Raw genomic sequence first — 26,957 nt, 5'->3', positions numbered from 1 at the left:
CTCACTTCAATGGTTATTTTGCACCAAGTGGCGCGGATGACGAGGTATACTGCAGTGGGCTGCCCGGGAAGGTGACCAATTTTCGGAAATCTTGCCCTGTGGGAGGGGGTTGCTGTAGATGAAAATTTAGACTCTGTTTGCTTACCTCGACTGTTGCCAAATCTGAAGAAGATGAAAAGTCATTAATGTAACAGACGTAAGGAAAGTTCCGTTACTGTCAGTATACATGGTAGCTTGAAATGCTAACCAGCAGTAATGTCCTGATTACATCAAATTTGTTGGTGTCAATCTGCATTAATCTACACTTATTAACACACCGAATATATGTCAACAGTCTTACGTGAATTTTATTTTTCACTCAGGAACAAAGAGAGCGTCTCAACTGTCAAATGCAGTTATAACCATGACTAAAATCACTATTAGCGTATGTAAATGGGCGGGCTATCAGGCAGGCAGGCAGGCAGGCAGGCAGGCAGGCAGGCAGGCAGGCAGGCAGGCAGGCAGGCAGGCAGGCAGGCAGGCAGGCAGGCAGGCAGGCAGGCAGGCAGGCAGGCAGGCAGGCAGGCAGGCAGGCAGGCAGGCAGGCAGGCAGGCAGGCAGGCAGGCAGGCAGGCAGGCAGGCAGGCAGGCAGGCAGGCAGGCAGGCAGGCAGGCAGGCAGGCAGGCAGGCAGGCAGGCAGGCAGGCAGGCAGGCAGGCAGGCAGGCAGGCAGGCAGGCAGGCAGGCAGGCAGGCAGGCAGGCAGGCAGGCAGGCAGGCAGGCAGGCAGGCAGGCAGGCAGGCAGGCAGGCAGGCAGGCAGGCAGGCAGGCAGGCAGGCAGGCAGGCAGGCAGGCAGGCAGGCAGGCAGGCAGGCAGGCAGGCAGGCAGGCAGGCAGGCAGGCAGGCAGGCAGGCAGGCAGGCAGGCAGGCAGGCAGGCAGGCAGGCAGGCAGGCAGGCAGATAGACAGACAGACACCCCAGTTTTCAACCAGAATGCTGTTCATGACTTATCGAAATATAGACTTATCGAAACAGTCATCATGACACTTCTTTGAATAAGACGAATTGAACAAACTGATGGAAACATGAGGCGACACCATCACCGCCCTCAAAAACTACCCTGTGGCACTCTACGTCGTATAGATATATATATCAGCTGCAACAGTTCGGAAAACTTACGCTCTTTATCTAGGTTTCGTTGCACTTCAAGCACCTCAGCATATCTACCGACTGTATTCGCTTTCGCCGTCGTATTCCCCGAAAGTCCAAGCTGATTAAGCTCCGTGTTTGATGTATTCATCAACCTCTTTATCTTCCGTTCCACTTCTTCTTTGCTTGGAGGACTGACCTGCAACAAGATGTTTTAACTAAAGAGTTACTTTCTCGCCCCTTGATAAAAACATTCTCGGCATACAGTATCCCGATAAAGGCCAAAAGATAGAGGTCAAGTTTGCGAATAAGAATATCTAGCGGTATCTGAGCGAGATAGTCAAATGCATTTAGCTGGAAAGACGATTTGTTCAAGTGAGTTTTTGTGAATGAATAGTTTACGTCAGATGTGTGTTTATCCAAATGAGGGGGCGAATTAATTGGCATCTATGGAACGGCTTAGATTATAGGATTCACAGGACAGCTGCGAGATCAGTAGCACTGCTTTTCAGGGTAGGACTACTCAGGAAAACCTCGAAGTGCAGCACACCTCGATGAGCTGTCTGTCGATTTACTGCTCATATATCACCAAAGTTACAACAAAAACAAATTAGCCGCATTCAGAACCTAAGAAGGCAGCAATTATGAATGTCACTCTTGAACGTTAGATGTTAATAGCCAGGTCTCAGCTTGTTAGTCAAGGGAGCTAGTCCAAGATCGTACGACTAAAAACTTGGCAAAAATCCCAGAATCGTATGCATACTCGCAAAAGAAGGCAGTTTTCTTATCATCACTGGCAGGAACTACGAAGAAACGAACTGGTCTTTTCGTCTGCGTCACAGCAAGCCTGTGCACACCCGTATTCAATAATGACCGCTACGCTTAGCTTACGACAATATGAGAATATGCAAGATAATCATGCAACACCCTTCTACCACAACGTCAGCCTGTCTCAGGCTCACCTATGATAGAACACTATTTACCAGCGCTAGCCAAGGAGTTTATATAGTTCGATTTGACCAAACCCATTTTCACCGGATGCCTCACTGGTGAAATTACACTGTGAGCCACAATGCACTCCATCCTGGTAAGCCAACATTCCAGCTCAGTCAATATCTTCGGTTCACGAGAGCTCCGAATAGCTTACTTGAAGTACAATAACCTCTAATACTATTTGCGTTAAGGCAGGGGTGAAAATGCCCATTTCCCAGCTGCCGGTTACGATTATGTGAATGACATGATCACACACCGCCCTTATTTGCTTTGGACTGTTTGGTTGTGTGCTTGCATCTACATCTTCCTACTATATAGCTGATGCAGTCCTCCATTAGACAAGTAGCCACATTAAATACGGGCTTAAATGATTTCATTTGCAATATGAACAAATAGCCTGTCCAGAACCGTTGAAGTTTTCAGGGGACACCATCTACATTAATCTGTCCTACTTATTGTGGCCACCCGAAAATGTCAGTGAAACATCGTCTTCCACCAACAAGGCCCTCAGTGTTCAGCCTGTACTAAAACTTGTTGTGTGAATAACACTATGACGGCATGTACAATGAGGGCGAACTGACCGTTTTCGGATTTAACTGTCTCATTTTTTTCACCACCTTTGATCAGGTTCAACAAATGAAGTGAATGAAGTAAATTTACTTAATTGCGAATATCGCTTTGGCTTAAAATAGCTAGGATTCTGCCTCAGCACACGCCTGGTTTGTTGATGCCTTCGTTGCAGATACTGTTTTCCGGTACGTATATTTGTACATATCTATTTATTTCTGGATGAGAGACACAGACTGGTACTACGGAAGCCAGAAACGTTTAATTAAGGCAGTTTTCCCTATTAAAGATGTTACTAATGGTTGTGGGGCTTGCAGACACCACACTCCCATCACTTGCGTTTGGATAGTGCTCCTCCTGTCCTGGTAAGATTACACTGGTTGGTCGAATCTGCTCGTTTACCTCTTCGTTGTAGACTAACTTTAAAAATTGAAGTACAACTGGAAGGCAACCATTCGGACAAGACTGATATGAACACCAGTATTACAGATATACGGTTGGAAATCTTTCTCATTTCTTACTTACTTCATGAAAGTTTGCTACCTTGCTTATTAGCCACTAAGTGACATTTTCCATCATTCTCTTATGTGTCATAATGAAACACTTACTTTGACTTTGGCAAAACATGATTCGATTTCGTTCCCGTAAGCATCTGAGGCACGTACACAGAATGGTACTTCCGTGGTGGTCACCGGCAGAGTGATGCAAATATTTGGCTCACTACTCACGCCAACGGTAGCTCTTGGAGTGATGTTTACTGTAGGCGAAAAACACAATGAGAAATAAAGTATGACCTGAAGGACTGACAGTCATCAAGTCGAACTCGTGTGACAAGCTTACCTACTCAGCAAATATCATGGACAAGTTTCCTACCTACCTTACTGCAAACCATAACGGGTAAGATTATCAGAGGATTGGCACTTCTCAAGGGGCGTTTCATCGGGATAAAACACCAATGACTGATTTTTGTCAGTACCACGGAATCAGCTTAAATTGCGTCCGCCCTGTAGCCACGGAGAAGCCCCAATTGACGGTTTTTGTTGGTAGTCCTTGATACCATAAAATCACATACACCAGGGTCTTTCCAAATGAATATATATATATATATATATACGTTTCCAGGAAACATCGTTTGGACAGCCCGTTTTGCTCGAATTGAAGGATGAGGAATACCATAATGACACTTTGCTGCTTGAATGCATTAGAGACCCTCAACCACACTGGATAGGTGTGTGGCTTCGGGGTGAATTCGAGTTGCGTGTGCGGAGTGCTCGATTATGGGCATCACGTGGTCGGACGAAACCAAAAATAGTTTCGTAGTGCACTACTCATAAGGTTGCTGAAAACTCTTTGAAACTCACTACACTCACTTGAGAACAAATTTGGTTTTGCCAGAGACCCACCTGGAACCAAGCTGAATTTCTCGTTTGTGATGTTTCCAGGCTGTCGAAGATTTCAGCAACCTTAAGAGTAGTGCATTACGTATATGCATGTGTCGTGATATCTCGAGTATCGTACCGACTGAAACATGAGGCGGCCTAGTGCAGCACATTCAGTTTCCCGTAAAAATCACAAACGGGAGACTCAGCTGGGTTCCAGGTGAGTTCCTCGCAAAACCAAATCTGTTTGCAAGTAATCGTTATCAGCTATAGGCAAGAAAGGCTATTCCTACAAAATTGAAACGCTGAAAACAGCAACAGAAATATTACGAGTAAAAATCACGGGAGACTCAGCTGGGTTCCAGGTGAGTTCCTCGCAAAACCAAATCTGTTTGCAAGTAATCGTTATCAGCTATAGGCAAGAAAGGCTATTCCTACAAAATTGAAACGCTGAAAACAGCAACAGAAATATTACGATGTAATTTTTCCAACTGAAGAGGTTAATAGATATTTTCAAATAATCGTTCGAGTGCGATCCTAAAAATGCTATGAGTTCAGTGCGAAAACCGTTCCACAAAACAACTTAAAGTTATTTAAGAGCAACCAGTTACTAGATAGCGTTTGCCTACCGTTTGAGCGTCAGTAACATGCCCCAGTTGAGAACATACCATCGTCATAGAAGTGTTGACAGCCTGGAAAATATCTTGGGCGCCTCCCTTGTCGGTTGTAGGTTCTTATGTGGTGATAGAAGGCTCGACGGCCATTAGAATTCACAAACCGAATTTTGTTTTCAGAAACTGCTAGTCGTTTTATCTGGCCTGACTCTGAGTTTATGGACCTGAAATTTCAAATGAGGCTAATGCCTCTCCTTGTCACATACTTCAGAAAAAGTCGACCCAAAGTTGATCCATTGCTTGCACAACAGACTATTCACACCATTAATTTTCGCTAAATCTTGGTGTTCCCTCAGCACTTGCAGCATTTCATAAAAAATTTCGCATACATAAGTGTATTCTGTTGACACAAAACGGAAAACTTCGGCAACACAAAGTATAATCAGTAGGACATTGCAGGTTGATGTGCTTCAGTTCAGCTTAGGCGTAGCTGAATGCTGTGGAACGAATAATTCATGTGGACGAAACAGACGTAGATCGGCCAACATAATCAATCAGAAATTCGTGTCCCTCGAAGAAGCAATGATCCGTAAAATGAAATTTTGATCTGTCATGACGCGACTGAATGTCCGTCTACCTAATCATAGTGTGAAGCAATAACTGTAGACTCACGGAAATATGAATATTCCAGAGCTCCGTAGGCACTCCTGAATCCTGTGCAATTTGTGCAAGCTGTATTGCTGGTTTGGACAAGACTGCATCTTCCTCGAGTAAGCGGTACGAGGAAAACAAAGTAGACACAAGCGGTTCCTGTGCTTCCAGCATGCTCGATCGATCCACACGCCTTGAACCCAACTGCCAGTATGTCGCCTGAGAGGAACTCCTTCCTAATTCGCACCGTGCTAGTAGATGCTCCTGAGATATGGGAACCAGAGAAAATTAAGTGAGGATTCCAATAAAGAGGGAATGGAGTGGTTGCATAGCGGTGCCAGTATATACTCCCGTGAAATCATGTTTGTAATGAGTGAGGCTTCAACAGGCCTTACAATGGCCCATTGGATTTCTTCCTCTATCCGAAACTAGTGATAACGCAAGACCGGGACGGGGAAACGGAAACCGACAGCCTGGTTTCAACATTCCAAAATTTAATCACAGCGCTTCTCACTCATGAGCGACGACTATGCGTTTGGCAGCTGTGTTTGTTCCTTAGACATAACGAATTGTGTCGATCCCTTATTTATTTGATCAGCTATCTTGGTGATCAGCGATTAACAGACCTGGATGGCGGTCTTGTTGCTACCATCTTATCGATTAGCCTCATAGTTCATCCAGATGTATGTAGTCCCCGAATTTGTACAATTTCCATTCAGTCTGAACACTTTTCCTTCTGTCCTGGCACAGTTATTCTAGTGAGTTCATATCACAACCGAAATGCGTTGGATCAGAGTTCAGCTCTTATTACAGTTCATCAAAAGCGCACAGCCTGCGTCATAAAGGAATTTGAACTCCAGACACTGGATGTTCGGGGCGAACGTGTTGTCCCAACTACACCAGCGCACCCTGAACGCATCTCAAGTTTCAAGTTTGAACAGGTGAACTTGCTCACGTTTGAGCGGTGCGTCGGTTTCAGCTAACACCTCATTTGATAGGAATGAAACTGGAATCAGGTGCTTCCTGCCTTTGGTGTGATCTTACCAGAGTAACCGCACAAGGTTAGGAGAAGGACTGTTTAGTAAACTGCTCTGCTTACACGGAAAACCGAGGATAAATAGGGACCTATTGAAAAGGATAGCCTCATAATTCCTCAAGTTCCAGGTCGTTCCATTACCATTTATCATTTAATTATAATTGACTATTAGTAACTTCAAGAAAGACAGTGTACTCGTGAAAGCAACGCAAAATTGCTCTTCCACAAACATGGTGCTTACCCGATGTAAACTTTTTCAGCTCATCAACAGTCAGGAATTCTCCCTCACTGTCTGCGTAGACATACTTGAGATTCCAACCGTATTTTTGTTCCGGGTTTCGCGAATTGTCTTGTGTAGAAGATTGGAGGTAAAGATCCTCTGTTTGTGCCACCGCCCAACTATTTCTCGTGGTGTATTGAGGCGGCATATCTCTACACAATATTGCTACTGCACATCTACAAAAAGTAGTCGAAACAGTTAAATTTGGAACGAACATGGGGGAAAGGGGATCCGATGCTTCTAAATAACCATTCAGTCAAATGAAGACTCGCCTGTTGGTAATTATCAATTGCTGTGCGAAGATTGATGACAACGATTCATTTGGATAACCCTGAGAACTTACCAGACGAATGTTCGAGCATGCATATGTAAGGACTGAGGCGGATTACGTTAAGTTGTGCTCTAACCCAAACAAGGGCTTTCCTCCTAGCGAGTCAGTGAACAAAGGTTTGGTGGTCAAAGTGGCAGACGCTTTGAAAGAGGTCTTAAAGTTCCAAATGTAACGGTTTCTCAGAAAAAATGAGTATAGTTGAACATGGCGAAATGAATCGAACCGAAAATCATGATAATTTTGTTGTAGGTGTGTGCTGAATTTGTAGAATTCACAGGAGGTTTCAAGAGTCTGTGGAAATTCCTGAGAGGCGGGTCACTCTATCGGTGCAACCAGGACGGTTGGAAGGTTATCATTCGCGCAGTCGGGCAAACGAATACACTACTCAACCATGACGATTTCCCCATTCATTTACTTCCTCCGTGTACATTTGATCCGACTGCTGGATCCACAGCTTTGCATCCAAAAGAAACTTGTGCGACCTCTGAACTTGAACTGGCCCACGAAACATCTGGTCCCACAAGTATGTCTGACATTGACGTCACTTACTTGACTCCATGACCCATTGACCTACCCTTCACCCAACCCCCCTTCCTTTGACTTCTATTTCTCTAAAGTGTATGTAACCCCGATCTTAACCTTTTCCACGTGATTTCTGCTACCATATAAATTTGTGATGTATTAGCCAAGATGAACAATCGCAGAAAACAAGCTTTGTTCGCCACCTTCTTCGTTCTCATGTGTAGTTTTGATCTCCACTTGTTTTTATTTTTCCGTACCCGCCATTCACCTTGCTTAAAAGGCCGCCGATTCCGAAACTATTATACAAATATGTCTGTGTCACTGACCTACTTATCCATTTGTTCCCACATGCCGGGCCTACTCTGACCTGTCCTGTCGTGATTTCCGTGTGATCGCACAGATAATCAGCGTCACAAGACCGTCATCAGACTGGACAACCACAACCCGCACCACCGAGCCTGTATTTCGCCCACCGTTTTCTGCTTTGTGGAGATTGACACAGCACTGTGTCGGTCAGTGACAGACGTGCGCACGTGCTGACGCCACGAACGCGGACAATTTTTTTGCTGGGTACTTTCGCTCACCTTCGTGTGAACAGTGACTCAGGCTTTCGAACCCAGTTCTTCCTTCTGATATTCGAGACCATCAAACCTACGCGCGTGATTCAAAGCTCCGTTCTCTATTTAGCCCTGGTGAGCTAGATCCACACTCCTGGTACGAATCGACGAACACGGTGACCGAACTCATGGTAAAAGAATAGTGCCCTGACCCGACTAAACCATTCATATATCTGGTAGATCAATTGCCATGGCCTGAGCGAATCAATCAATATATCACGAGAACTGAACTGCAGAAAGTTCGGTTGAAGCAAAAGGAATCTGTACGATGCTCTTCGACGATTATGAGCAACTAGGGAGTGTTTCATTTGCCGGAGAATAATGGTCTATCGGCGCCATGAAGAGATTTCGGAATTTTCAATGAGAATTTCTATCTGTAGTGAGGTCAGTCAGTGTTAAAAAGCGAAAAACGCAGTGCATCGGTCTCGTCCTGATTGGGAATCATCTGAACTGCATATTTCATGAAACCCCATGGAGCTTCGAATCTGAGTTTTCCAGGTAGCATTGTGATTAACTCACATTTAGACGGAATATAACCTCACCTATCCTTTAATGACGGAACAAGCGTCACATGGTCACGTGTTGGCTGACACCTCAAGTGATGACTTCTCAGACGGAATTTCCGCTTATCATGTGGAAGTATTTCTTCTTTCTGAGCTAATTGCGTAGTCAAGTCATAGAATTTTCCATTTGTTCTTCCCAGAATGTACTTTACCGGACTTGCATCCCAAAATACTGTTTCAGACTAAGCTGAGTATAAAACTTCGTGCCAATAAAATTTGGTTGTTCCACTCCGAAGAAGCTCACATTGAGCTGTCTCCTTCAGTTATCAGTTAATATAAAGCGTACGCGGCTGTGGTCTCGTAAATCGTGTCAGACAGATCCCCATCTGCGATCCTTCTCCGTAAAATTTAACATGCAAACAAGGTGGACTTGCGAAGCAGATGAAAATTTTGTACGTCATAAGGCGGAACGTTATTTCTTTTATCAGTGTGGGACAGTTGAGCACGCTGTTTCGAACATTTTCCAATACCCGGTTACCGTCCAGGGCAGCTTGGGTTACCCGAGAAGACGGATGCAATGGCCTGTAAGGTGCTGTACACATTCTGAGTAATCGTGGACGCGGTTTTGAAACTCACTGCCGGACGTGAATGGCCCCTAGACCCCACTCAAGCCTGCAAGCTAGCACTCAGTTGTAAATTGTTCTACCAAAGTTAACCTCCAAAATACCCTGTTTGACCATTATGCAGCATGAAATAACAAGCGTATTTCAGAACGATAGCCGAGTAGGTTCCAACACTATGATGAAAACAGCCAGACCAAATTCGTAATCCAACTGCTGGAAAATAACAAGGTTCCAACAATTCAGTCTAGTTTCAGGCAGTTTGGAGTCCACATTGTGCAGTTAGTCAGCAGAGACCATCGTTTCGTCCAGCTTTATGGAGTTGATTTTATTTACATGACAGAAAATTTGGGACGACGGATAAAATGGCTCCAAGATGGATAAGACAATGAATACTAGAACAGAAGGTTTCATATTGCCTACCGTCACGAACTGATTGAAACCCATCGTTGTATGACGGTTATCGTGACTCTGAACCATTCAGCTATACTACGGAGTGTCTGTTGGTCCATGGTTAGAGGTTTGACCAACACAGTCCCCTGTCCCTTCAGGTTGGGAGTTGGGACATGTGTGGAGGCTTATTCCTTAAAGTGGTAGTGCACCTTCATTTCCCCGCCGAACACCGCCGCTGATTTGCGGCCGATATTTTAAGCCAAAGGCTTTAGTCGAGTACCCCAACTGTCCTTAGGTTTGGGCTACCTAGCTGTACCCCGTTGGTCCATGTTAGAGGTTTGACCAACACAGTCCCCTGTCCCTTCAGGTTGGGAGTTGGGACATGTGTGGAGGCTTATTCCTTAAAGTGGTAGTGCACCTTCATTTCCCCGCCGAACACCGCCGCTGATTTGCGGCCGATATTTTAAGCCAAAGGCTTTAGTCGAGTACCCCAACTGTCCTTAGGTTTGGGCTACCTAGCTGTACCCCAGCCAAGGTACGACCCACAAACAAGATGATGGTGCTTTAATCAGTGAGATTTGTGCAAGTGATCCATCGGGCTCCAACTGGAAAATTTTATCCCCGTTCACGAAGGGACTAAAAGGCTAAAAGGACTCGAAAACAAAGACAGAGATACAAAATTTCCGCAAAAATCGACCTCATGTCTCAGCCTTTCAGTTTAATCGATACTTAAGAACACTGACTCCTCATTACTCCCATCGCAGCCAAGTTTAAATGTTGGTCCCGATTAGGTTAATGGCACTGTATAATAATGCTTCCAGCTTCTCGACTTTATCGAAGACAAAATAAAACAATTCAGAAGGTTGAAAGCTTGGACGACCTTGGTCTTTATGTTTTTGGTTAAGTTTTATCATCGAACAGCAATATTTCACGTTTTGATAGGAATACTACGTGATAATTTGAGGCTGCCCCCCCCCCCACGGTAAGTAAGTGAGCATAACGCTAATAAAAGTGCTTGTAAAGAATACACTATCCTTGATTAAGTGAAGCAGTATTTCAAATATCATGTTTGGAAACTCTTTTGGGTCTGTGGAAAGTCGGTCTCATGGTGATGTGGGATCAAAATGGTTAAGCACAACTGTTCATATTAAGACACTTAATTCTTATATGCGGTCAGTGGGTTGTGAGAATCAGAAAGGAAATCCCTTTAGTGTTGCGTGTATCTACTATCTACCTTCTGAAGTACATGTTCTGTGCATCCCCAGGTTTGGTTGATCTTCGTTACATCATAATCATTCATCGACTGTATATTGCTCACACATCAACTGCCATCAGTGCACTAATTGTTTACGTCGTTGGGTGACCAGTTGCACTCACAACTATCAGTGTTCATCCATAAGATACATGTAGGTGATTAAGCTCTACATGTGTTAGGAGTGAAATATTATTCAGGTATTTATCGTTCTAGTTGAATGAACTGGTAAATAACACCCTTCGAAAACCGTTCGCCAGATGATAAGGGTATAACCCATATTAGTCGGATGAACTCACGTTACTTGCACAATCGGAATCCGTCCAGGCTTGGCCTCCAGTTGGATCGTGGCGGACGCAGAACGAGGTCCTTTGAAACCAATCACCTTCACGTTATACCGTTTGGTAGGCTCGAAGTTTCCGCTCCAAAAACATAATGAGGCTTCACTATTATTGATTCTGCCAGGTCCGTCGCCGAAGCATCCAGTTCGCTGCCCTGCAAAGACATACCCTTTTGTTTTGGGAATGACTGTGGTCTCCGTGAATTTTTCACCAGCCTCAGCGCAATACCAAGACCAGTCTGTAAATCCCTGTCAAACAACAGCGATTAAAAAAGCGGACGTCAGACTTTTCCGGGATGAAAAAAGTTACAGTCGGATAGAAAGCAATGTGTTGTGGAACATATAAATTTGCCATTCCTATAGAACACTGTTGTAACGAACGCAGGAACTCTTTCGTTGCGTGAGAGAGATTTTCGACTCATGGTGGGCGTGCGGCAGGGGTACTTGCTATAACACAATTTATGTCCTGTACTTTTTATTTCAACTAACTTCTTCCCGATCACGTTTGATCAAACGGTATTCTGCTGCAATATTATTTAGAAGTTCTACTTATGAAGCAAACAGTGCCTCGCAAGTTGGTCAACTCTTTTGAACACACATGTTCCACCATCACAAAATCACTTTAATAACGAATTTTTCAGAAGCTTAATGATTGAAAATACTCATAAGGTTGCTGAAAACTCTTCAATGTAGGTACACCAATCCACTACGGGTTGAATATTTATCTATTTAGATGGAAGCATTTCCTGGATAAAACAACACTGCACGAGATCATTGTCCGTATCTTTCCGTTCGCAGACGACTTATTATGACATTCTGGGGGAGAGACGGAGTTACAGTGGCTTAATAGGACATTTGGTTCAACAGTATCGTGTTTTAATCCAAGTCTATATATCAGCTATATATCAGGGAAATTTTAAAGCGATAAATGGTTGTGCGTTAGCATGCTACAAGGATATCCGCTACCTTGTCGCCACGCATATGTCAATTGATAGCAAAATAAACACGAAGATAGCCTTGAGAATCGTATTGGGAGCAATAATCACTTGAGCACTGACACAGATTGCAGTGCACCGGACTACTGCACTGTCCTGAATAATACACAACCGCGAAACCTGGACGCAATATAAACGGCATTTGCGGATTCTCGATGGGTTTCACTTGCACTATTTGCGCAAAGTTATTCAGATTAAATGGAATGACAGAATATCGTACATCAAAGTCCTCAAGAAGAACAAACACAGCTGGGATTGAATGCAGTCTAATGTAGAACATGCTCCGTTGGTTAGACCAATTAGCACGAATGCCTGAAACTCGCATTCCAAATCAACTTGATCTACGGTCATAATTCGCAACCTTGGACACCTGAAATTCTGCTGAAAGGCACCCCCAGAAGAACCCAGCACTCGACCAAACCGGCATGAGAAGCATTAAGCTACAACAAGAGCCATTCGGAAGGGGATGAATCTTCCCAATGCGGCACCATCTATATGGAATTCGGCAGTATGCGGACGCGCAGTCCCTAGTAGGATCGGCATTGTGGGTCACCGATCTAGCTGATAAACGTGACCTAGTTCAGCCGATATAAATTTGCTCAATTTTCTAATGACTTGTTGATGGACCTTCACATCTTAACGATGACAACGACCTTAACAGCATTTGGTCAGCTGGTCATCGCATATATGGTCCATCAAATTTCAAGAGAATCCCACCTCATTAATTCGACTAGCCCAAATAGAATGCACATAACGTAAAACTGTAAAAATATGCTTCGTCCAGTGTGATAACTGAACCTTACAGTGGGTTTCCTGAAACAAGGTGGATAAACCAGACAATCTACTCTTTTTCTCTTGTTTATTCAGCAATCAATCTATTGACCATCCGATGCAACTTTTGTGCGCGTGTGCCCTTAACAAGGCGGCATCCACAGCAATCGAGTTATCACTTTGGCCGGCCCTAAAATCATATCACTACATGGAAGTCTTGTTACTTGTCAAAAGACGGACATCTGGAGAATCTCGCTTATTTGTTCGTTCACGTCATCAACTGGCTCACCAGTTGACTCTACGAAGGCCTGCCTATCAGCCGGGATGTCCGCTTCCATCAGTCACACATGACCTTGCATGGATTTCCTAACCGGTTATTCATTTATCATTTCACAGTAGGCTTTCCACAAATCAACTTGCAGTCATGTCTCAGACAAACGGCTGTCTCTCATACAATCCGGATTATAACGGATGTCTGCAAACAGTCAACAGAATATATCAGAGCTCAGTCCACACATTTTCTTGGAGAATCAATTAGTAATTGTTTCTGTTCGGTCAACCAAATGGATAAACTTTACTTCCCATCGCATCCGGTAAGAAACAGGTGAATACAGTGAAGTGGCACCTCAAGGACACGCGCAATATCCTGGGTTGGAACAATAGACTGAATTGTAATTTGAAAGTAAATATTATATGGAATGATATGGCCTCAGTACATTATTGAATGAGACAACCAACCAGGTTTTCAGTGATATCCCTTGGAAATTCTCAACTCAATTTAGTAAGGATATGAAGGGGAAATTAACTATGGGCATATTTACGAAGACTGTCGCATGGATAAACTGATCTTTGCTTCGCTGCACCGAACCGGACCCTATCACTTTTAAAGGTAATACCTTCGTTTTTGAGCGCAATCTGATAACGTGTTAAATACGGTAGTTCAGTTGTTCTGCCCGACAGAGGATGGTTATTCTGCCCATCTAACATGTGCTTTTGAGTCAATCACAACTAGTCGGACGAACTTGTCCGGAGCAACGCTTGTGCTTTTTCCCAGGTCTTAGTGACAAAATCTTCATATAACGATTAAGCACGCGTTCAGGTAGCCTTATTCACTTACTTGAGGTGCTTTGCGGTCGTTTACTGCTGGATCCAGAGAATACACGCCCGGATTGAGACAGACCTGCTCATCAGCTAGTCCAATAACCAGCGTCTGCGGACTACCTTCGAGAAACTGCACAACCAGTGGAGGAAAATCAGACTGAATGTACATCGTCCGTACACTGGAAACACTAGGCAGTTCGGGAGCTACTTGGGTCACTACTTGCACGCTTGCTGAATATAATCCAGGTGGGAGACGATTTCTAGGTATCCGCAGGGACGTAGTGGTCGTGCTGGGCTGGTCACTGATATTGACCATCGCAATCGGTTGAAGCGATTCCGGGTTCAATCTTGCCACTGTCCACTGAATACTGTTTCGGCTGGTTGCACTGCATCCGGTTCCTGAGATACGGACTGTTATCAGGGTAGGCTCGTTTGATCGTACCTTCATCGGTGTGCTCGCAGACGCTATCCTGGGATCGGGCAACACTATACTGGGTGCTTCGCACTGAAACTGCATTACTGGGATTTTTATAGTTTTGATCAATTCTTGGTCTGGACTTTTCGCGCTGACCATCACGACGTCCTCACCTGGTGTGTTGTATCTTAGCGGGACCGATAGGTTTCCATTCACTGGCCGGCTAGAATTAACAGTGCTTAGCGGACGTATAACACAATCTGCAGCTGTAGCACCTACTGCTGGGTAGACCAGAGATCCATAAGTATCATTCTTCTTTACACAGATGCACGTCGAACTTGAGACGGCATCAAAGGAAACCATCAAAACAGCCTCCTGGCCTGGATTGATAACGTCTTGGTTAAGTAATTTCAGTCTTAGTCCACGAAGATTGGTTCCGATATAAATTGTCTTTCTGGTGGATGCTTGACTGAAAGGATTCCGACCTACACCTTCGATCTCAACTTCTCCTTCCTAAAAACATTTACAAAAATAAACGATTAGGGTAAATCAAACTCATCAGATTGTCTTTCTATCAACTTAACATAAACTACATTCCATTCCCTCTATTGCAAATTGTCAGTATTCCCTTCAAGTCTTGCTGATCCAAGCAATGTTTTGAATAAGTCGAGGACCACCCTAAAGTGGTAAACAAAATTCATACAATTATTGTTTGGCGGATCCGACTGCAGAACCATAATGAACTCGAATGAGGACAGAGTGATTTAACCTGTTCTGAGAAAGGTACAAATTAATGGGAAACTGGCAATAGTTTTTTTGTAAGGGGCAATAAATTACCTGGAACAGCAAAGCACATTCGAATTGGTGCTTTTAATTTACTTTGTTTCTCTGCTCTAATTCATCTAAGGATGGTGTCACAGGGCTGCTTTGTCAAAAACAATTAAGCAATTCACTCGGGAGTCAGATGATACATGAATAAAGAACGATGGTCGAAATATTTTCTACAAAAACGCAACGTCACTATGTGCGAATTGTGTATCGGGTTCGGACCATAGAGTTCCATTGGAGTTATTTGGACTGTTTTTGAAGTTTGCGGAGAAGAATGTTTTGTCAGGAATGAATAAGGAATAAATAAATCGGAAAAAAATTTATCAGAATCTACAGTGGGAATGCATGTATCAGAATAGCAAGCGCATGGATGCGTAAAAAAGTCGTATGCGTATATACAAGGGTTACACTTTTCGTGTCATTTGTCATCTAAAAAGCATGGGAGTTGCGTCTTCTTGGACCACCATAAGTTTGTACACGAAGAATTATGCACACATGTATTCATTCAAAACCTCACACTCGACATGAGGCCAAGATAGGCTAGTCTGAGGTTAGGACAGAAACTTGTAGGTTCGAGTTTCTGTCTTAAACCACCATAAAGCTGTTTGTCCACCGAGTGGCGACTGCCACACAGTGATACGCTGCATGAAGAGTGTAAGGATCTTAATTTTTTGTACCCAATCGATATTACTATTCGCCCTATTTTCTACGTGACGTGTGCCAGTTCACCGAAGTCCCTTTTTGGATGAACAGCTAGACAACTCTTTGATCCGCGTATTTCATACTGTTCAGCTGATCACGGGTGGAGTTTCTAGTGCGCGTTGCTGCAGCTGAATCAGTTATTGTACGAGACCTGTTTTGCGTTTTTCCTCCTTATCCTAAACTTTTTTTTGTGTTTTTGGCTTACAAATGACTCCTGTGTACTTCTATCCGTCACAACCGGAGGGCAGGTTACCATGTTGAATTCACATATATGTTAGCTCTGTCCGTGTGCAGAAAGTGAGTGTGCACTGTCGACGTTTTATATCGGGACTTCTGGCCGCCTGTGTGGATTGACAGCTCGGTGCCATAAGAATGGAGTAATCATCTTTTGAGTATGCGGTGTGCAGGCGATGTGCCATCAGCGGTGAACTTATACGACAACAACAATGCGACTTTCTACTCGGAATTTACTCGACCCACAAGACCATACTACAATGGTTCTCAGCGGTTATTCATGAAAAATATGCCTCCTAGGGCGACGTGTTTCGTGAGGTCACCACTACAATCCTAGAATCAACAAAGTTATAGCGGGCAACTGGTATTTTTTGCACACGATGGCTCCATCTTTTTCAGTAAGTTTGATTAGATGGAACGAAAGCTGAAAAGGACGTATGGAACGAATTCAGCGGAAAAATCCGCGAAACCTTGGATAACTAGCTCAAAGGTTAAAAAAATGTCAATCATCTCCAAGTGCAACTGAAAACTCACAGGACTGCTTGGTTGTCTAAATGTTAGTCAAAAGACGGCAGAAACAATATGGTAGCACCACTGTCACACCCGTCGATGGCTTACAGTTGGCAGTGATGACAGGACTGATTCACTGCTCCCCGGTCTGTTGGTGTTACGTTTGATGTCAGTTCCGTAATTTCAAGGTTCTACTGATGGTGGTTGCATTGATGCGGTTTCCTTTTTACTAATTGTGATGCACCAGCATCCTTTTACTTGGCTTATGTACCTCCCGGGAAGGGATCGACTTTTCTGCTTACAGCCAACGCATGAATAACAAAATAATTGTCAGTTGTGCTATGCTGAGGAAATGAATACAGCGGCATCTCAAACGTCGTACCGTGTGAAACCTGAGGATGCGTTTGTGCGACATATCCAGATGATTAAGTATAAGTTTATTCTCCCGCAACCTAATGAACAAATGAGTCTTTCTTACTAGTTTGTAAGTTTTATCCTAACTCGGCTCACTAGTGTGTTCCCCCTAACTTCTTTTTACAATGTCAGCCGAATATGAGTAGGCCGCTGACGCGACGGTACTCGGGCCTCCCCGTACAGCCTGATCATGCACGAAGCTGCCGTGGAGTCATTTTGATACGCCAGTTTGCAAGTTCTTGCGGCACTAGATAGTTTATCTGCCGTCAGTTGTTTTGTGTCCACCGCTCGGTCGGTCTGACGGTCTTTCGAGGGGGAGAAATTTCGGACGATTGAAACATTAATATAACAGTTAACCACTGGTTTAGGCTAGTATGATGTGGTTCTGATAAATAGAATTGCGTGTGAACAATAATGCAAGCTTTCGCATTGTAAAGATACTTACCGGTGAGATAACGACTCGTATGACCTATGTGATCGCTTGATCTCGATTTATTTACGCATTTCTTTTATTCAAGCAAATAAATGATGAAAAACCAGGGTGGAACTAGAATGTCAAAAGGTTCGGATATTGCAGTACCTGGTGTACTCTATTCACTAGACTTACTATGGATCAAGAATACCACCGGGGAATACCACCCGGTTTAGGTCAGTGGCCTGAAAACTAAACCCCAATATTCCATGAAACATTCTACGCAATATTGGAAGCGTGCTTTGGACCAGCAAGTTTTACGAGTGTCCTGAATAAAAAAATTGTCGTCGGATTCTCCGTAAGATTAATCTGTCTATACAACTCATGCTCCAACAGTCAAGTCTAGAGGTGGCTTTAGATCTGATTTTTCTTGTCTGTTCGCCTGTCTTATTTATTTGGTTCACTGAATATTCAGGCAATTTCTATGTGAAAAAGTGTCATCTTTCTAACAAGAATCTTTATAAGAGTGATTATACAGGACATTAGTGTGAAGTTGCAAGCAGTTGTTCGGGTGAATCCACACAAAAGAGAGGGAGCACTGGAATCGAGTCTGCTTTATGTTGTGGAACTACGCTTAACGAGCTAGTGTACCGCCTGGCGACAGTAGAACGTCGATTTTAGGATGCATAACAACTTTGCACAGTAAAGCCGTCGGAGCGACTTGAATAGTTCACTTCTCTTGCTGACAAGTATTAGACAGTTGTGCAACAGACGCAAACAAAGCATTTATCGTTTAGAACGAAAAAAGCATGAATTCGAAGCATATTCTTTTTGCAAAACCAACCTGAGTAAATTCCATTTCTTGCGAATTACCAGGCTTCCAATCCAGGATGCGCTCTTCACCGGATTCTTTCAAAATCACTTTGAAGAAAGTCTCCACCACATTATCCGGGCGGTTATCAGCGATGATTCTTAGCCTTAGCGCGTTACCTGCAGCAAACCGATCTGAAAATGGTCCGTAACCAGGTTCATTTGTGCGGGCTACCGTAACTTCAACATAAACATTAATCATTCGTCCGAAAACACCGATCTGTAGGCATAAGGGAAAAACGAATTTTCCTGTCAGATTGGATTAACATACTCAAAAGACACAACTGTGAAAATTCCCATTATGCCCTTAAATTTCAGCATCGCAAAATCTCACACATACTTGGTACATTGTTACCGACATCGGACGAAGAGATCCCTGTTTTTGGAACAACTGAATTGACGTTAAGGTTTTGTGATTATTGTTGTATTTAGACAGTACAGTCGCAAGGGGTTAAATAAATTAGAAGCGGTGTCACAGTTACTTACCCTGCTAGACTTTTCAAGTTTCCCCACACCATTTTCCAGTGTCATGTGAACGGTAAAGTAGTTAAGACTGGTTAACTTGTGAGTTAGCGTGTTCTCGGTGAATGGATTAGGGAAGCTTCCTTGTTCAGGTTTCCCTGAATCACCCCAGTCGATGGTGTACTTGAGTTTGGTCGGGAATTTTTCCGGTTGTCCGGTATAACGAATAAGAATGTTTGTGAGTCCTAATATTGGGGAGAAAACGGTGCGTTATTTAATCGTGATGTGATAATTCATCTGGTATTTAGATAAAAGGCGCACAAGTTGGATGACATAACATAGGTAACAATGTTCGACATGTCAAGGATGGCAGATAGCAGGTAGAGTGAGACTGACATGTGTACTCCAGTCGGCAAATTGGAGACATACAAATCAAATACATAAACCAATGTTCCAGAGGACCGTTCATCGCCGACGGTGAGTCATTGTCCTCTGGAACGAAGTGGAAGGGTAACAGATCTGGTTGAAATGAACAATTTTGTAACGAAAAGGCTAGAATTAGCTTGTATATTCTGTCTTATCACTGTGACTGAAAAGAATATGGACCCCAGATATCCACTGTGTACGAACTAAAGTAGTGCTGAGATCGGGCTGTCATTCCTAGTGTAAAGTCAGCACTGAAAAACTGAGAGCAATGCCTGTCATCCGCCTTGTTCGGGATTACCACAAGTTCACATCCCACGAATTTCTCCGAAGCTTCAAAATTGTAAATTTTCTAGTGCCCGTTTATACATTTTTGTTCAACCACCAGTTATCGGTCGGTAGTATAACATCAGAGAGTCAGACAGTCCATATCATGTTTTTTTCGTGTTCAGTGACGTTTCGAATAGTGGCTATTTTGAGATTGGTTCAAACAATTTGTAAGCGGATTTCTGCTAGTACGTGAGGTACTAGTATGTACCGTTGAAATCAGACTGAGCTAGTGGCAGCTTCATGCCATATACATCGCCGTGTTCCTGTTGTTGTTTCGCCGTCTCTCTTATATGTTGGACGGGTTTCCCTAACTCTACTGTGTGTCTACTCTGTATGCCTTGACGAATTAACTGTAGGTAAAATGCTGGATGGAAGAATGAGTCTGAAACGAATTAGAGTTTGACAGTACATTTGAACATTTTGTTGGCATGAACAGTACACTCGTGGATGAAATGAGATTAAATTAGTGTGAAGAAACAACTGTTGTTGCAAATGTGTTGATGTTCGAGAATAGACGTTAACTTGCCGAGGAAGGGCGTTCTCAATTCATTCGGATATGAGACCGTTCATTTTGTTGATAGATAAATATTTCACTGATGCAACAACGGACCACACTGTGATCTTTTAGACCATATGAATAACTGCTGCTACACTAGCAACGCCATATCGAAGTGAGTTATCTCAAACGTGGGATCTTGGATGCCCGAATAGTTTCTTCTAACCGAAGAATACCTAGTAGGCTGGCAGCTACTACATATAAATCACAGATGTAGTTAAAACAGACCACAAGATGGTTATATTTCATTCTAGTTACGGTTTAAAAAGTAAACCCAACTTGATGGGAATGAAATGCATGGAGATATAAAGAATAACTGTTCTGTTGAGTGTTTTGAACGAGCACCTTCAGAGCACACATTCGCAAGTAACCGATCAGATCCCCACCTGAATTCAGTCCCTAGATTCTGGTGCTCAAAATCCTTGGGGTATCGTAGACAAAAGGATGTCCATGGGATGATCAGCTGACATGTTACAGAGTCACAGGTCTATCGAAAGATGAATGGGCGCATAAAGTGATCGTAAACACAAAACAGTCCCACTTCACGAGATCACAAAGTACAATTCAGTAGTATTGTAGGTGATACTGCGCGGGCCAAAATCAAATTTGCTCAACTATAGAAGAGCGGTTATGGTGTCGAGTGTTCCATGGGCACAAAAAACATGGGAATAGAGAAGCATTTGGTACCTTCATAATTCTCAAGTAAATTTCGGAAAATGACTTCCATATTTTCTATGGGGTTTCTGACATCCGCTTCCAGTTTGCATGTTTCACTCCGTACCATATTGCTAGCTGTTATGGTAATCGGATACACGCCGGCCGTTTGATACACATACGGCAGGGTAACGGGTTGTGCCACTGCAACCAAAATGAAAAACGGAAAATCTTATAGTTTTGCGTTTGAACTGCAGTAAATAAAATTACTGAAACGCGAAAATGAATAAAGGATTATTTAATTTCTGTCATGATGTTCCAAAATATAAACTCGTAGCAAAACGCTTTTTTATTAAAAGGTCAGCTGTGGGGGAACACTTAGGAATATTATACCGAAGACCAGCCAACATATTCTGGCACAGAGAGGAGACCACTTTTATCAAACAGTTCCTAGCACATGATTAAGGCCAATAAATTTTGATGCAGTTGCCCCTTCTGGTAAGTGATTGAATCAAAGTGGTATCTTTTGCGAAGTGATCTCCTTGAAGAGGCATCCATTTAGGAGCTACTGTGGACTTGTAGCAAAAAATGGCGATATTCGTTGACCCATTAGATAGTGTAAGAATAAATCGGAGAGGCGTAGACGATGATAATCGATCATGGCACCAGCTGCAAGCTAAAGATTTGGGTAACCGTCTTCTGCGTACTACACCACATGGATATTACTGAAACGCGAAAATGAATAAAGGATTATTTAATTTCTGTCATGATGTTCCAAAATATAAACTCGTAGCAAAACGCTTTTTTATTAAAAGGTCAGCTGTGGGGGAACACTTAGGAATATTATACCGAAGACCAGCCAACATATTCTGGCACAGAGAGGAGACCACTTTTATCAAACAGTTCCTAGCACATGATTAAGGCCAATAAATTTTGATGCAGTTGCCCCTTCTGGTAAGTGATTGAATCAAAGTGGTATCTTTTGCGAAGTGATCTCCTTGAAGAGGCATCCATTTAGGAGCTACTGTGGACTTGTAGCAAAAAATGGCGATATTCGTTGACCCATTAGATAGTGTAAGAATAAATCGGAGAGGCGTAGACGATGATAATCGATCATGGCACCAGCTGCAAGCTAAAGATTTGGGTAACCGTCTTCTGCGTACTACACCACATGGACCTGAAACCAATCCTATTAGTGTCAGTGTCCATAAGACGCTGACAAATGTGTATGAAATTAAAATAATGAGTGCAGTCAAAGGTTTGAATTTTTACTCTTCTGTATGTATAGCTCACAGACCAATGAATGCGGATGACCTAACTTATATAGACAGGAAGGACACGTGATCAGTTTGCACCAATCTGATCCCCATATAGATAGTGGACACAGGCGGCTGATGATGTATTCGACAAGCTCTCAGTTTTTCTAAAAGGAATATTGACCAAAATATACCACAGTGGGCTATTCCTGGTTTCAATTAAGACGTCCAAAATGTAATAGGAACTCAAGCGACCAACTACATGGGTCTGTTGGGTCTTTGTGGGCTCTTCACACGAGGGCACTCTTGTCAATTGGTCCAGTGTGACGGAATGCTGGTTTTTGCTTCCTCACTTCATATAAGTGCAGTTTAGAAGGGCTAGCTCGATACCTTCTATCCACCAGATACAGTTTTAAACATTTGCTTGGAGATTATCTTCAACAGTCCAGTGCAACATACTCAAAATTTATAGGAGGTATGGAGTAGTGTGTCGAGGCACATTATCTTCGGTGGTCATCGGAACGTTGGACAGCTGGCCAAGAGTAGATACAAACTGAATTCGATAATTGTAAGCATTGTCATAAACAACCGGTCAAAATTATTGCGCATGCATAAGCATTTGAGTGAATTATATTCTGTGAAAAGTGATGCATGTCCCGGGACAAGGATAAACTCTTCCGTCCACAGCGACCGCAAGGAAAGCAAGGCAATAACCAAGTGTTTATACCAAAAAACACTCCACGGTATCTCAAATATCTTGTTAGATGGCAAGATATGATATTGCCTTCGTGCAGAACATCCAGCCGAAAAAAAGTATCAGTTCATTCTCCCATAAATACGAAAGCAATTTGTGGGTGTGTGTATCTTGTCAGTTGCGTACAAGTTGTCAATGTGCCGAAATATCGGTAGATCCGCTGCGTTTAATAGTGGTTGATCACATGACCGTTGATGTTTGGCATGTGGGTTGTAAACCCTTTATCTCCAATCGAGGGACGTCGTCAGTTGAGTGGGTACCTCCTCCTAATTGGTTTTTGAAGAGTATTTAATATCCTCTCATGTGATTCGCCAACTGGTATTAACCTTTTCATTAAGATTATTGGCCCGTTTGTGACTTGCACTCTGTTGTGGTATGTACATCGCGCATTCCGTTTGTTGGTTGGATAGCTTGTTTGGGGTGTTTTAGTTCCGTTTTGGATCAGTCCATTCCTAGTTTGTGTTGCGCTATGGTCTTTTATTGCTTGGATTAGGTTGGTCGTGATGGCGATTTCAATTTGGTAGTTTCTTTCATTTAGTCTGAGTGATCCGTTCTTGGGGTGCACCTCAGACTCATCCGCTTGGTTTAGGTTAGCCCGCTTTACTTTCACAGTTCATGTAGGATTTTCTTTCTCGTGTTGGCCGATTTGGTTGCGCTTCGATAATCAGTTCGATACCTTCACATATTGATTTGTTATATATCGTTTTTCGATTTCTCGGTTCTATGCTAATCCAGGAAAGTAGGTTAACCCCCTTGATTTTTGTTTTGCTTTGTCTGCCTGCCTGCCTGCCTGCCTGCTCTATACCTTTTCAATCCGGTTTGTTAAGCGGCTTTGCGGTCCGTAGTTCTGTAGTTCGTTTTCTCACAGCGATCAACAGGCTGGGACGATTTCAGTGTGTTTTCATGGCCTTTCAGTGAATTGCCATGTTTCCGTGAGTTCACGTTCTTTCTTTGTTCTCACCTCAGTCAATGTGTGAACGTTGCTGCAATCGAATTTGTGTCCATCTTGATTTTCGTCTACAGAGACAAGTGGTCGTGTCGTTCGGATGCAAGTTTTTTTCATGCATCCTGGTAGAGTGTTTCCTTCCTGTTTGTCCTACTTAGCATTCTATCATTTTCGAAATATTCCTGGTGTATGGAAGAGTGATCCATTTGCCTTCTCGTTCCGTTGAGTTGGCCGCATTGGGTTTTCTGGGCGTCCGACAGTTAAAGTTTCCGGAGAAAGCTTTGCACAAACCCCTTTTCTCCAACTTTTGACTCCGTAGTGCTGCAAGGCGTCTCAGTATGCTTGCAAGGGGTCCGGATGCAGTTTTTCTTGTGACAGTACGGATAATTGCTGTGGTAGCTAAGAATGAGGTCAGTATGTGTTAGCTCTGCAGTTGTCCATTTGACATTCTCGTGAGGAGAACGTCAAAGAATGTCAGTTTTTAATCGGTTTATTCTTCCATTGTTAAGTTGATACATCTAAAAATGCTGTTTAGTAGTCGACTTGTTCATTGTAGTTCACTCCTTTTCATGATGGCAAGTATCGTCTACGCTGTGGATCCATATCTTGGAGTTTATAACCTGAAGTACAATCCTTTCCAGTTGTTGCATTGAAATTTCTGCAATAAATCAAGGAATCGGAGGTCCCATAGGCGTTGCTCGGAGTTATCTCAGTTTAATTCAAAATATGTGGTCGAGCATAAGCTGAGCGATTCATAAAGCCCTTCTTTTTTTGAAGCTCAGTTTGATATGCTGTGTCTCTCAGTTAGTTCGGTGATAGCTGTCTTGGCGGAGTCCAGATCTACAGATCAGAACAGTGTGTTTGCATCAAAGGAAACCATTGTTTTATCCTTTTCAATGCTTATATTCCCAAATTTTTTAAGAAGTGCTCCAGATTGTTCACTGAATATTATGGCCTAATGATGAGATATTTTAACCCCCCCTCCATAGTTCATTCAACAGCCTGTGTTGGAGTCCCCGGAATTGATATGACTGATCGTCGCAGGGTTGTCTCTTTATGTACTTTCGGGAGTCATTAGAAGCGGTGTATGGCCGAAATCTGAGCTCTCATATTCCAGTACTCTTCTCTTGTAATCCTTCGAAGCTCTTGAGTCTCTCCAATTTTTTTCATTTTGTCTGCGACTTATTTGCCTTCGTCATTCTAAATGGAGTGGTACGTATTGGTGTCGTTCAGTAGAGCTTTCACCCTACCTATATAGTCTGGCCTGTTCATGCTGACTGTCAGACGTTGTTTGTCGGCCGGTAGACTGATGACTGTCTCGCCTTTCTTTAGCTTGTTCATTGCCTCATTTTCTTTGCTTGACGGGCATTGGATGCTTTGCTATTAGAATGGATGGAACTACGGTTTGGTGGAGATGTTACTGGATCCTCATCATATTATAGGTTCGTGGTATCTTTGGAGTCGATATCAAGTCCTTTGATTACAACATTCTGTTCTGCTTCTGTGAGCTGTCTATTGGAGAGGCTCTTTATCCAAGTATCATGGTAATTCTTCTTTTTCCAGCTACCAACCAACCAAGATATTCTGCTTTCAAAACTGGTCTTCTTGTCTTTAGAGGTGGATCAGACCACATGTCCCATCACAATAGTGAGTTGTAGAAGCTCAGGTTCGTGGCTTTACCCTCATTCTACGGTATGAACTTCAAACGTGTCCCAAAGCAATCTGTCTATATAGCGTGCAGTATTGAGCAGGATCCGTCCATAGAACCTTCTGGTTTATGGAGACAAAGGACAATCGAACAGAAGAGTACCTAGAGACTAGAGATGTTAGTTTGACGTCTGTTAGGACTTCCTTGAAAAGAACATTAGATCCGTTGTGCTGAGGCTAGCAAGGAAAGTGCGGGGGCGGTTGCTTTAATGTTATCAGCAACAACACTACCAGCCAACACTACCGTGCGGCTGCATTTTCTGGCGCTCCGCCTTTGGAACAGTTTTCTTGGATCTATTCTCTCCTACACCGTTGATCTGCCTATCAATCGCTTGCTCTCCGCAAGCTAAATTGATCTGTGTAACTTCTGAAATCCTGTCAGTCGCCGTTGAGGAGCTACGGATATTGGAATCTGGCTCACGTCACGGATTCCACATCCTACACCGTTGATCTGCATATCAATCGCTTGCTCTCCGCAAGCTAAATTGATCTGTGTGACTTCTGAAATCCTGTCAGTCGCCGTTGAGGAGCTACAGATATTGGGATCTGGCTCACATCACGGATTTCACGTACACGCGCACAACTACCCGCAATTTCCGAAGATACTCCACGTTGCCTACACGAAAAGGTAGCCCGCGACGAGTTCTATCCTTTGAAACAAAGATCGGTGAAGATTTACGGGTGCTATCGAGAAATCTGTCCGCGCAAGTTTCACCATTGAATCCCTCTTCGTTGCGGATCGATAATCACTGGCCTTCCGAGTTGACTGTGTTCACAACTTCTGCTAACCGGCTAACGCACTTGTTTTCGTAAACTGCATGTGCACGCCTGTTGTGATAGAAAACTAACTGATGCAACGGTGCAGATTGTTAATGATGCCAGTCACCCTTCAGTATGTTATCTATGTGTCACTTGTAGAGATAATATCTTGAATAAGGGGAGCCAAAATGCGAACACAAATGACATCAGCAAAAGGAACGACCTAATGGAGATTAGACTGGGCTCATTAGAGAAACGACTAGAACATAGCAAAGAGCTGTTACAACCACGTGAGTCTGGGCCGGTGGGGGGAGTGGAGCATGTTGGATTAACAAAGAACTCCATACCTTTGTTACAAACCAATGTAGTAACGTCAAAAAGGCCACTGAGTCCAAAACTATGTTGCTCAATAATAAACGGAAAGCATCATCGGGACTTAGTGTTATTTGCATTAATGTCACAGAACCTTGCGATACGTTATTACAGGCGAGACACAAGCGCGAACTGGAGGAGTGGTTCAAACTTTGCGCTAAAATGAAGTCAAAACCTATCGAGCCAATTTCCCTAACACGATTAAGTCGACCACCGAATTCGCCACATAACGGTAAGCCAAGACTTCTCAGAGTTACCG

General features: G+C 43.3%; 1 protein-coding gene across 1 annotated transcript in view; it reads right to left on the bottom strand.

Moving 5' to 3' along the window:
* Positions 1–1,160: 1,160 nt before the first annotated feature.
* The window catches only part of T265_12925 (hypothetical protein), a gene marked incomplete at both ends in the record, with an annotated part of 76,489 nt that continues 50,692 nt past the window's right edge, over positions 1,161–26,957 (bottom strand). Inside the window, 9 exons of the mRNA XM_009166293.1 lie at positions 1,161–1,328; positions 3,298–3,446; positions 5,355–5,597; positions 6,611–6,825; positions 11,187–11,476; positions 14,111–15,022; positions 18,454–18,699; positions 18,966–19,186; positions 20,938–21,108. Of these exons, the coding sequence (XP_009164557.1) occupies positions 1,161–1,328; positions 3,298–3,446; positions 5,355–5,597; positions 6,611–6,825; positions 11,187–11,476; positions 14,111–15,022; positions 18,454–18,699; positions 18,966–19,186; positions 20,938–21,108 (2,615 nt within the window). The remainder of the gene's footprint in view (positions 1,329–3,297; positions 3,447–5,354; positions 5,598–6,610; positions 6,826–11,186; positions 11,477–14,110; positions 15,023–18,453; positions 18,700–18,965; positions 19,187–20,937; positions 21,109–26,957) is intronic.

This window comes from Opisthorchis viverrini, assembly GCF_000715545.1.
Source record: "Opisthorchis viverrini unplaced genomic scaffold opera_v5_24, whole genome shotgun sequence".
In the NCBI taxonomy this organism is placed as follows: domain Eukaryota; kingdom Metazoa; phylum Platyhelminthes; class Trematoda; order Opisthorchiida; family Opisthorchiidae; genus Opisthorchis; species Opisthorchis viverrini.
Note: the sequence above shows the minus strand (reverse complement) of the source record. Positions and strands in the feature narration are given on the sequence as shown.